This window comes from Aphis gossypii, chromosome 1, assembly GCF_020184175.1.
Source record: "Aphis gossypii isolate Hap1 chromosome 1, ASM2018417v2, whole genome shotgun sequence".
NCBI lineage: Eukaryota > Metazoa > Arthropoda > Insecta > Hemiptera > Aphididae > Aphis > Aphis gossypii.
In genome coordinates this window covers 31847918-31860796 of record NC_065530.1, presented here as the reverse complement: position 1 = coordinate 31860796, position 12879 = coordinate 31847918, and the positions used below count along the sequence as shown (strand labels likewise).

The following is a 12879-nucleotide window of genomic DNA, read 5'->3' as shown; positions in this document are numbered from 1 at the left end:
CGACAAATTTAAAAACTGTCTTCTCAGCTGACAATAGTTTTTAGTGAAATATTATAATATCGTGTATTCGTGTGTACGTATCGAAATTATCGCATGTAAGTAGTTTTTTGACGCGAAAAAGGTGTCGAGTGTTTATTGTTGTAAAGCAGAAAAACAAGATATATTATAAAATTTATCTTGTAGGTACCTTATACATGTTGATTGTAGAGATCTTTAGAGATAATTTTCTTCACTGTTGATATACTGCCATCAATGTGTCAGTATTATTTATTAGGTAAAGGTACCTACTTTTAGCTGAACGGCGTACGCTGTTCAAAGAGCAAAGCAGTAATATATAACTGTCTAAATGACATAAATATTAAATAGGGCGAGCGCTAAGTGTTACTGACGTTTATAACGAAGGGTTCTTTGTATATCTAGGTACTTATAGGTCTCGTATCAATTTTAATTTTTAACGTTGCCTCATGTGTCTTATTTAAGTATAGTGACTATATTTTTTGATTTGTATAGGAATAATACGATTCGAATAAAAAATAAATATAATTTTAAAAGAATATTAAGAAATATTTAATAATCTTATATAATAATAACAAATTAATAAATGAATAAATTGTAGCTAAAAAAAATTAAAAATCGTTAGTCACAATTTTTTTTTTATAAGCGTTTATAGTTCAAATTTTTACGAAATCTGTCGAAAACGCGAAAATTTGCAAGTAATTTTGAAGTTGAAAAAACATAAAATGTTTTGTGTTTATAACACTAAGGATTAAAAATACAACACTAAGTTTTCCATAGGTTTTTCTTCAAGTAGCTATAGAGAAAACTCGGAGCATCATTATAGGAAAAAATTTAAGTGCGTTTGAATTTTAAATTTTTACAAAATCGCGTAACGATAACGATTTATCCTCAAAGGATTTTAACTATTTGTTATTATTCAAAAAGTATAATTAGTCGTAGATACTTGAAAATATTACCAGTTATTTAGATTGGCATTTTCTTTACATGATTTAATTTTCAAAATATCTTGAGTTTTTTTGAGCTATTTATAGACAACTGAAATTTTCAATTTTTGTGAAAATTTTTTTTTTGAAGTGTCGATAAAATTTTTTTGGCCCAATCAAAATACTTGAAAATGTAATACAAAGTTCCTCATATGTTATTATTATAGTGATTAAAAAATTATAAGAATACATAGGCACAATTTGTTTTTATTAGCATTTGAAGTTCAAATGTTGACAAAAATTCGTCAAAATCATGAATATTTGCAAATTATTTATTATAATATATGACAATACTTAAATATAATATATTCTAGACTGACAAATCATCTCCGTTCAGAATCGTTTTTCGTATACAATGATACCTATCATTGCATTCAAATTTAACCTACCCTAGTCCGAGATCCACCCGACCCCCTAATGTACCAAGGTTTATAGATAATCTATAAACCTTGCTAATGTACAGCAAAGCGGTACCCACTTTTTGTTATTTATATTTTTATTTTTTTAACATTTTTCTTTGCCAATTTCACAGACTTATCAAATTAAGTCCTATATTATAGGCTTGAGTATAATCGAGGTGTATTTTTTTTTTCTGAAAGGTAAAAATATAAAATGGGCTCAATCGTGTTACACTCTTAATAATAGTAGTAAATAGTAATAGGTAATGATACTTAAAATAAATAGAAATAAATGTTCTATGAAGTCGGCAATCAGCGTTCGATGTTATTAACACCAACAATCGGTTATAAATCCATGTATATTTATTTTTAGAATTTCTCTAGGTATACCACAAAATAGTGTTCCACGTAATAACAATTATCATCAGCCAAGGACCAGTGTTTGCCAATATTTTAATAAATCGTAAATATATCTAAAAGAGAATATTAACTGATTTCTGAGTACAACATACAAATTAACCGATTTTAGCATTTCCATGTAGGTAATCGAACAAAAAAATGCCGACTATTTTTAATTTATTAGAATGGGGAATTTTGGGCGGATCGGGGCCCGAGATTGCAGTTTTGTATACGTCCCAACTGCAAGAGCTCCATTTTTTTTTTTATATAAACAATATTTTCTATCACTTTTTACAAGTTCAAATCTGTCTTTTGCATGGTTATAAGCGGCGTTCCTATACAGTCTTGTAACTATTTACATAATTAGGTTTCTCGTGAAAGTCTATTTACATTGTATAAATTATAAAACGATACGAAATACTCGGGTGTTGATCCTCGTCGGGTACGCGCTCAGGACTCCACCCGACGGTTGGGACGGCGACAACAGTGGTGGCGGTCGCGATCTCGGCGACCTGCACCGGGGTTGTACGGCGGGCAGCAGCAGACACGACTGTTTACATTCTAATCTTGTTAGAGACTCATACCTTGCACGTGGTGCACGTTGGCTTCGGCGCACTGTCCGTCGCGCGACGATCACTCGGCGACAACGCAGGTGTTGGACGGCACGGCCACCGTCGTCATCCACGCCGCTGTAACGCGTCGGTGACCGTCTTATTGTGCTTGGGTGGCACCGTCGGCCGACCCACGAAGATGTCGATGTCCGCGTGCCGGTCACTCATTGATGATATTTTCGATTTGCGGAACAATAGTTATTATAATATCATACAGTTAAATTTTGACGTAAAGGATGTAAATAAAATATAAATTCAATAATGATTATTGAATAATCGATTACCAGCTATTGTATATTATGCGTGCATGTCTCCTCCAATCGGCAACTCTATCCTAACGATTTTTTTTTTTTTTTACTATTATCTATTATTCAGTACTTAATTAACAAAAAAATTCACGTATTTGTTCCATGTGTAAATGGTAGTTTACCAAGGATAGGATTAACTTATTATTGGCCATAACTGCTAAGTAGGATCTAATGGTGAATCTGCCCGGTATCTACTACATACTAATTGTGAAATGAATTGTGCAAATTCTTACTAAATAATCGTATGAAAAAATACTTATTTTTCGTTGGAGTGGGTTGGAGACATAATGTGTTTAATATAAAAAAAATACTAATATTAGCTTTTAAATATTTAAATATTTTATAGAATTAAAATTTTTTTTAGAAAACTTTTTTGCCTAATACTAGATTCTGTCTAATAATTTATGTCGAACGTTACTTTGCATACAATTCATTATTATTTGTTAATAGTAATGTATTTATAGTTATGTATATTATTTAAAAATATTTTTTTTTATTGTTTGTTGTTTTTATACATTTATATTTAATATCTAACATTAATTTTATAACAGCTAGGATTTAAGTTTTTGAAAAAGTAAAATATTTTTTTTTAAAGTCTAAGGTGTATAACACAATAACTGCATTTTATTAAAATATGTTTTTTACCCGTTTAATAATATATTATACCTAAATATTATAATATTCTTTTGATGATTATTCTGAACTATAATTTATAGTGAAAACTTCAGAAAACATTTTCCTTGAGCATCGTCGATATTATATTAGACCTATTCGTTGAGGTAGACGTATAAACTTACATGGTATACCGAATTATTGCTGGCAGTTTTGTCTAACTGTGCTACGCGTGTACAACAAAACTATTCAAATAATTTCGTTTCGAGTTCACTACAATGTATATAGGTAGAGTAGTTTTGAGTGAACGCATAAGATAAATCCACAAATTCGTTTTTTTTAGTATATATATTATATAGGTTTATTTATGGTTTATAAACTTATTTTATAGTTTATACCTATACCATAAATGATTAAGTTTTGTGCAAACTATAGTTTTTATTATTATATATAAATACATACATATATGTATATATTTATATACATAGGTACTGTGAGTAATATTTTGGCTGCTGTGTATTCACATAATTACACGTCGTTAGATAATGTTTTATTAGAGAATAATTCTATAATAATTCTTATATTATACGTTTTTTAAGACTATCATTATCAAAATAATTATCATAATATTAAATTAAATTTTTTTTATTCGTCGATTTATTGCAGTCGATTTTCGTGAGAAATTCTAAGTGATGATCCGTTAGAGTCAATCCGTTCTTTTTTTCTAAAATATTTATCAAATTCCAAAATGGGTTAATAGAATGTAAATAGCTATTAGCGTAGTTGACAATGGTTGTAATATTTTTAAGATTAATAAATCTTTTTTGTTTGATGAAACAAAAAGTAAATTATTAAAAACTTATGAAAAAAAGTATATGAGCTTATAAACTGTTGATTTTTGGTCCAAAATAAAAAGAAAACCAATCTTGGGTCGTTCTACAAAAAAAAAAAAAAAAAAAAAATTATTTTATAAAATGCTGCTTTTAAATGGTTAAAAAAATCTATGCTGGGCGGGACAGCTATGTAAAGTTCATATTTTGGAAAATTCATCTATATTCTATACACCAAATCAGAAAACCAAAAGTATTATTTATTTACGTGTGTTACACTAAATGTTAGCTACATGCAACCAACTTTAATACGGATGCATTTTATAACGTCAACGAATAGGAATGGGGAATATAATATATATATATAAATATATAATCAAACTGTATGTCTTAACATTGCTTGAGTATTTACTATGAATGCAATTTTCGTGGTAGTTGAAAATTCGGTCTTTAGGGCTTATATGTAATAAATAATAATTAATATTACAATATTATGACAAATTATTATCATTAACGAAATACATGTTGTAGGTACCTAATAAAGGTATAATAAAATATGCAATATAGTAAGCAGTTTTCGGCAATTTAGCATTACGATCTCGATGTACTTATTACCTTCTATTTCTAATTGTTATATGTTTATTGTAATATCATACTTATAAGTAGATACTTGTTAAGTATTAAAGATAAATATAATTAAATAAATACATGTATTTGCTTTTAAGTCCAAGGAAGACAAACATACAATGCTTGCTTTGTATTTAAAATAAAGTATTTCAAATATATTTCAAGTACTTATTTTTATTTTTTGCACATGGTGCGACAATGGGTCCTGAAAAAGTTAAAAGTGTTGGGGTCACGAACTAAAGTAGATAAGATAAATTGGTTTGTTGCTAGATTAAAGTTCACGGTGTCTAGTTTTACATTATCAGTAATCATAGACAGTAGACACGTGGGCTGTGAATCAACACTTCTTTGCCGTTACATTATATGTTGAATCTAAATCTATTATAATCATATAATGAAATTGTCAACGTAAATTCAATATTCCTGTCGGGGGTAATGTTTTTTCATAAAATTCATATTAAAATATTATTCATAAATACCTACATAAAATTCCATCGTTTTCGTTTCATATCAAACGATGATGTCGGTGATATTGAATATTATAGGTAGGTACATTTATGCCTTCTAAATTCTGTTTTGAATATTTTCATAAAAACAATGTTGGCAAAGAAGGTCATTTCAGTTTATTTCTATAAATGTATTAATTTATAACTCATAAGATTATATTATAAAATATAGATATTTTTCAAAAGATAAAATAAATTGTCAATAAAATATAAAACACAATTTTGATTTGCATTTTTTTTTTTATTGCCATTTTTGATGTTTTTAGGGCATATTTTATGGTTTTTTGATCCTATTATAGTCCATATAATACTTTTCAGTGCTATGAAATCCAAACTCTGGTTATGTATTTACTATTTAAATACTTTTAAAAAATATGTTGTATAGTCACTGTAACTGATATATTTCTTGCCGATGCCGTGATGCATTGGTACGAGGTATATAATATAATGTGTACGAAAATATTTGAAATATATTATTTACATTACAGAATAATGAAATTTGTACTGTGGCCTTACGGATGCATATAAAAATTCTGTACTACCTATTTTTTTTTTTAATATTTATGTATAAATATAATGTCTATATAATCTATAATATATATTGTCTTGTCATTTCTGTGAGCTAATAAGAGATCGGTTTTGGTATTGATAACAAGGCATCCCATACTTTTATGTACTTTAGTTTCTGTATGATTATTAGGTATTCTATGTTATAAATTATAATATGAAATTACTGAGAAACAAGGGTTCACACACAACAAAATTCTATTACGTTACCTTGACAGGCTCACGAGTCGTTTGTGCACATTCTCATCTTACATATTTTGCTAACTCCGGTATGACCTTTTCCTTTGTGTAAATGATTACCTAAACTCTAAAGCACAGACTCTAATACACACATAGATATATTATGTTTACAGTGTACCTACTATAAACTTATCAACTATATAATATTGTTATCTATGATGTAGGTACACTATATTCTTGACTATGAGTTGCACTGGTACACAACGAAATTACATTTTTAAAGTTCAAACGCCCAACATTATATTATAGGTTCTAAATTCAAATGTATATATTCATATTTTTAGGTACCTATATATCGCATAATATAATACCTTTGTCCATTTTTTCTTTAATTACATTAGTATCTATTTAAATAAACTTACTTTGTATTGATAGGACATTTCACAAATCACCACACTACAAATGGGCCCTGTTGAGTGATATTTTCCATTTTGCAAAGCATATATTATGTCTATCTAGCCAATTACTAAACAATTTGTAATTATTGACACCATTTTTAAACGTAGGTCGATGTGTAGACAATTGTTACATATTAATTGTAAATATTATTATATTAATATTATAATGGTTAATAATTTAATAATAGTAGGCACTTGTCACAACAAATATAGTTTTATCAATTGTGTAATTTATAGTGATTCTATATTATTATATTATTCTAATAATCTAATAGTCGCACACATTTGGAAGAAAGACAAATCAATATTATTAATATCGATTTTATTGATTATATTAAAGTAGTTAAATACATAATACACAATTAATCTGCGCGGAGAAAACCACAACTAACTATATATAATGTTTACATAAAATTTATAAATTTAAAATATAATTAACTAATAAAATTTATAAAATTAAAACAACGTGGTTGATGAAAACATTCGTAATAATTGTTCACATCGTCCAGGAATATAATAATTTTTGTATAATGTTAAAACTAACTACAATACGCTTTGCTCACGGTCAAAACAGTTTCTATACGAATAGAAATTATTAAAACTATAGACTTTATTATACAACAAAAAAGGAGGAAGACATTTACAATATTTTATGGTAGAAATTGTCTATTGATCTAATATTCATAAGATGAAAAAAATTATAATTTTCAAAAATTATCTACGTGATAAACATCGAAATGATACGTGTAAGACGTATTAATTCTTAATAAGTTTTTAACTACAAATTACAATATAATGCATAAATACATTTTTATACACTGTACGATATTATATATTCACTAATAAACATATAATTTTATTTAGCGATCATCGAGCCTTAAACCAAATTAAATTTACAACACGCAAACTTTTGAACAAAAATATAGAAGTATTCTTACTCATATGCAAATTGAGAAATCGACGGTATATGTTATATAATTTAATAACGTGCAGACATAACTACATTCTTTTATTTTATACTGAAGTCTGAAATAGTAATATTAATACAACAATAATATCATTATTAATGATTAGTGATTACCATGAATATTTTTTAATGTTTACTGATCATGAGTAGTGTAGGCATAATATTAAATAGTTATAGTAATTATTATTTTCTTGTCATACACATATATATTTATATTATCTAAATTTTAAACTTTTAACATATTATTTAGTATTTTTTTAGTCTTAGAATACGTTTTAGTTGTTAGTAATAATATATTTACTTAATTATTTTTAGTAAACGGTGTTGGTTTCGTTTTATACACATCGATTTCATTTTACAAATTTATTATAACATAAAAAAAAAAAAAACTATCGTAATTGTTATGTTACGATAGATAATTACGAAATATAGCACATCATTTAATATAGGTAATATTAATATTATTAATAATTTATCTTACTACTAGATAATATGGGTTCATTACACACTATACAGTTAAGAAACCAAGTCAATAAATACTAAATATAATAACATGGTTTATAATGGTTTTGCCTTTATTAGTATTAGTAGTTTTTTTAAAAAAAAAAAGCTTATAGTATAATACGAAGACTCTATGTACCGATAATTATACAGCTTAATATTTACATTATAATAATATCTGGTTATAATATAATATTACGACGCATATATTTTGTCTGACTTATTTTTTACGCAAACTTAACTTAATACGACAAGACGATAATAATATTACAACAATAGTACGTGAAACGTACAGTCTATGTCTTAACGACGAGAACAAAACCGACCAACTTTGTCGAGGTATGTGTTATTATCATAAGCTACAGAATAGTTTATTTAATGTGATAACCATAAATGGGTAAATGGGATTCCAAAAAATACGTCAAGACGAATCTAACACTAGTCGTTCAACTTAATATGTACAAATTATAACCTATGGTATATACGGATATCATAATAAAGACCATCGGTGTATAAAATATTATGTAATAATCGTAATAAAATAGAGTAAATATAAGTACATAGTATACCGTATATAATATATTTGTGTTATGGCATATATTATAATATATAATTATAATCTTCATTACACGGAAAAAAATAGCATTCACAAACTATCGATATTGTACGAAAAAAAATAATATTTTTATTACGAGTATTTATTATAATTTATAATATGTATTTTTTACGTTTCGTCTTAGGTGTGTTTTTTGTTTTTTTTTTTCAGTGACTCTACTAATAACTACTATGTATATAGCGATAATATTAAAAACAATCAAGAAAATATGAATATAATATTAACACATTATCATTATTATCGTGTTTACTCGACGACGTCGCAACAATTATGTATACACAACTATTATACGACAACGTACGACAATAAAACATTGTATGCTCGCTTGCTTATAAGGGTAAAATTATTACACTCGTGCGGATGACGGGTATTTAGTGCCTCTGCATAAACAATATTATAATATACGAGGGTACTATAAACAACGAGAATAATATAATATTATTCTGTTAAAATACAATATTATACGATATTGTCGCCTGACGTTTCTCGGGTATGTGACGCGCTCGCGTGAGTATAATTTAATTTTTTTTTAAAAATCAAAAACGGCTAAAACACCTAACCTTTTTTTTTTTTATGTATACACTTTTAATAAATATATTATATTATTTTTTTTTTTAATTTTTATGTTTAGTACGTTTTTGGTAAACAGCAGCAGCAGAGAGCTAGGAGAATGAGAGAGGGGGGGGGTGAGAGTGAGAGCAGATAGCGTGTGATGAAAACGAATCACACCACGGTCTGTGTCCGGTTTAGGTTGTCGCGCGTGTCCGACCGACGTTCTAAGAACGTCCCGTGCAGCACACGCGCGCGTCGAAATACTCGGGTGTTATGCTCCTCGTCGGGCACGCGCGTTCAGGGCTCCGCCGACGACGGTCGGGACGGCGACAACGGTGGTGCCGACGCCGCGGCCGTCGTGGCGTTTTCGGTGACCTGCAACGGTTGGACGGCGGGCAGCAGCAGACACGACTGTTTACATCCCAATATGCGCAGCTTGTTGTCCCGGCTGAGACGCGGACTCTGCGCGTGGTGCACGGCGGCCGCCGAGCCGCACTGTCCGTCGCGCGACGGCCCGCGGTGACGGTGCAGGTGTTGGACGGCGGCGCGGCCACCGTCCACGCCCTGCACGCCGGCGCCGGTGTCGTCCACGCCGTCCACGCCGCTGTACTGCTGTAGCATGTCGGTGAACGTCTTGTGCTTGGGCGGCACCGTCCGCCGCAGCGTGGGCGTGCGTATCCTGTCCAGGCTGTCGTCGGGCACGAAACTGGCGTCGTCCAGCCACGAGCCGGACAGCTGCTGCTGTTGGCTCTGCTCGAACTCGCCCGAGTAGATGACGTTCACCGAACCGCCGCCGCCGCCGCCGCCGTTGGACGTCTCGTCGTCGGCCAACGACGACGTTCCGAAGTCCCGTCCGCCGCACTCGTCTGTCATCCGGCGGTGCCGGTGCTGGTGTTCGCCGCCCGGCCAGAACGACGGGTGCCGGAACTTGCGCGTCCACGGCCACTGGACCGGATGTTTGCGCACGTACTTGTACAGCGTCAACAACAAGAACCCGAGCACGACGACAAAGCACAGCGGGCCGACCGTCGCGTATATGAAGAAGTCGATGTCCGCGTGCCGGTCACTCACCACGGCCTTCGCCTCCTCCATCGACTGTGGCTTTTGCGATTTCAGTGACATGAATCTCTCCACCTGCGGCAAGTCCACGTCGGAAAAATAAATAATCTTTATTATTAATAATATACACTATAATGTTATGAGAATACAACACGGGCGTTTATTATCATTATTATGAAAAAAAAAAAAAAAGATTATAATATACGTTAGGTATATATATATATATATATGTAATAAGCACACGACTAGACAGATTGAGTATACGTCGCATACAACCACTGAGCAGTTTTTATAATTATAATTGTATACAGTCAAAAGCCGCCTAATAAATAAAGTACGAGAAAACGTTTATAATTAAAAGTCGATGTCAGTGTTTTTCTTTAAAACAAAAATTTAACCTATTTATCACACTATTATATTAATTGTGATATTAGATTTTTTGGGGGAAAAATTGATAATATTAATAATTTATTTTCTATTTTTTCAAGATATAATGTTTAGTATATGCCATAAGAGCTTAATTTAAATTTAAGTTTGAGTAGGAATTTTTATTTATTTTCTCATCTCCTATCTACTTGTTAAGTTGATACTTAGAAATATCACAATAATGACATATATTTTTATTTAAGTCTAACCATCTAAAAACAAAACTTAATCGGTTTAACATTTACACATCGTCTTCATTTATTTAGAATTTATAATACATAATAACTACAGTTCTTTGTATAATATTCTATATTATATATGACGTATAGTACACCTACGCGTAAACCGTTCATGAATGAAATGTGTTGAAATTGAAAATAGATATTGTTTTATTATGAGATTCGTAAAAATTTTAATTCTTTAAAATTTTAATTGTTTTCTTTTAAAATCCCAAAGATTTTATTATTTTTTTTTAATGTTAAATTTTTTATATTAATTACGCACATGTACATAAGATTTAGCTCTGCATTTTTAATTAAATTCAAGTATCATATTTCTATATCATTATTATAATTTTATTTGTATGGAATATGAATAGGTAGGGAATAATAGATAACATTATAATCGTCGTGACGTCATATATAAGAATTTTTAACGGATTAATAAAAGATCATTTGCATTAAATAGAATCTTTCTAACGTAGTTATACATGTGATGTCATAGTAATACTTATTGTTGTTTCTCAGAAATATTTAAAACAATTTCAAACATTCTATACAAGTAGGTACGTATTACATTTTTTACTTTAGAGTAAAGTTACAATACGTTACTAACGAAGTATGTATAATTTGGAATTTGTATTAATATTGTTATTTAAATTTGATACAAGCAGATTCAAAATAAAAGACCAATTAACCAACTATTTTATGATGCTGGTAATATTATTACAATTCGTCTGAATATTCTTGAAAATTATAATTTTTGATTTGGGACAATTACATTATAAGGGTTTAAATTAATTTATATTTTTAATCTCGATCCAATTTATTTTTAATATCCGACAGGGTTTTATTAAGTATAAGAATTTCTGTTCAACAAATTTAATTATTTCCAACATTATAATTTGCCAGTAAGTACATATAGGTACTTTTATAAATTAATCTTAGATCTTTCTCAGCGAATGCAATTTGTATGGGGTTCTATTTATTCAGACGAATATTACATGAACGAAAGTCGTGTATTTTATGTATGGAATTATAAATAATACAATATTCAGTCATCTATGACTATAGGAGATTATATAAGAGACTTATAGGAGATTAATATTAGCACGAAAACGCTTTTTAATTTAAAATTTTTTCGGTTGATTGAAAGTTTTTTGTCGCTTAAGGGTTTTATTAATAAAAATATTTTTACCCTGGGCTTTCATTACATAAATATTAGAATATTAGATTGAATAATACTATATTTGTTAAAAATACCTATGCCGTATTTACGAAGTCATATTTTAACGATGTATTGCAACCTTAAGAGTTTAATTTAAACGATAAAAACGTCATAAATAAGAGCTTATAAAGTCCTGAACCCCCCAGCTTGAATACGTTATAAATTATTTATCAGAGTTTAATAGTCTAAAATTCAATGTATTTCGAGTACCTACAAAATATGAATACGTATTATAATAAAAACCTAAGTAATTGAAAACATCTCCCATGTGTACTGCAGTCTGCAGGTACATGAAAATTCCAAAAATCAGAATTTGAATAAATATACTTTATTACAAGAATAACGAGAATGAGCACGCTGGGGAATCGCCCTGTACATTAGTATATTATTATAAAATATATTGTCGTCGGTGTGAGGGAAAAAAAATTAACGATAATAGAATAAATGATTTTGCAGCCATGAAGCTTTTGTCATTTCGTCGCAGCAGTTCTTCTTATTCGATTTCCATCAAGCACACGCTCGGCACGCATTAGCAGCGGCAACGTGGCGGTCTTTATATCAATTTGCCGTCTGTCTCTCTCCGTTTCTCGTTCACCCTCTTCCTCTCCAACTCACTGCGGTCCTCTTGTTTTTGTCAGCAACATCAGTGCCAGTGACATGAAGTATGATCCCGGTATGGCGGGCGCCAGTGACACGACGAAATAATGCGTTTCCACATTAAGGGTGGAGATGGACCGTTTTGTAAAGTAGGTCGCCCGCCGTCGGTTGATTTCGAATAACTCTGCGAGAGCATTAATTTGTCGGGCGAAGGACGG

At 30.2% G+C, this 12879-nt stretch overlaps 1 protein-coding gene across 1 annotated transcript in view; it reads right to left on the bottom strand.

Moving 5' to 3' along the window:
- Window positions 1-6802: 6802 nt before the first annotated feature.
- The window catches only part of LOC114119543 (uncharacterized), a 36548-nt gene continuing 30471 nt past the window's right edge, over window positions 6803-12879 (bottom strand). The window contains exon 4 of the mRNA XM_050204496.1: window positions 6803-10267. Coding sequence (XP_050060453.1) covers window positions 9431-10267 — 837 coding nt within the window. The 3' untranslated portion in view covers window positions 6803-9430. The remainder of the gene's footprint in view (window positions 10268-12879) is intronic.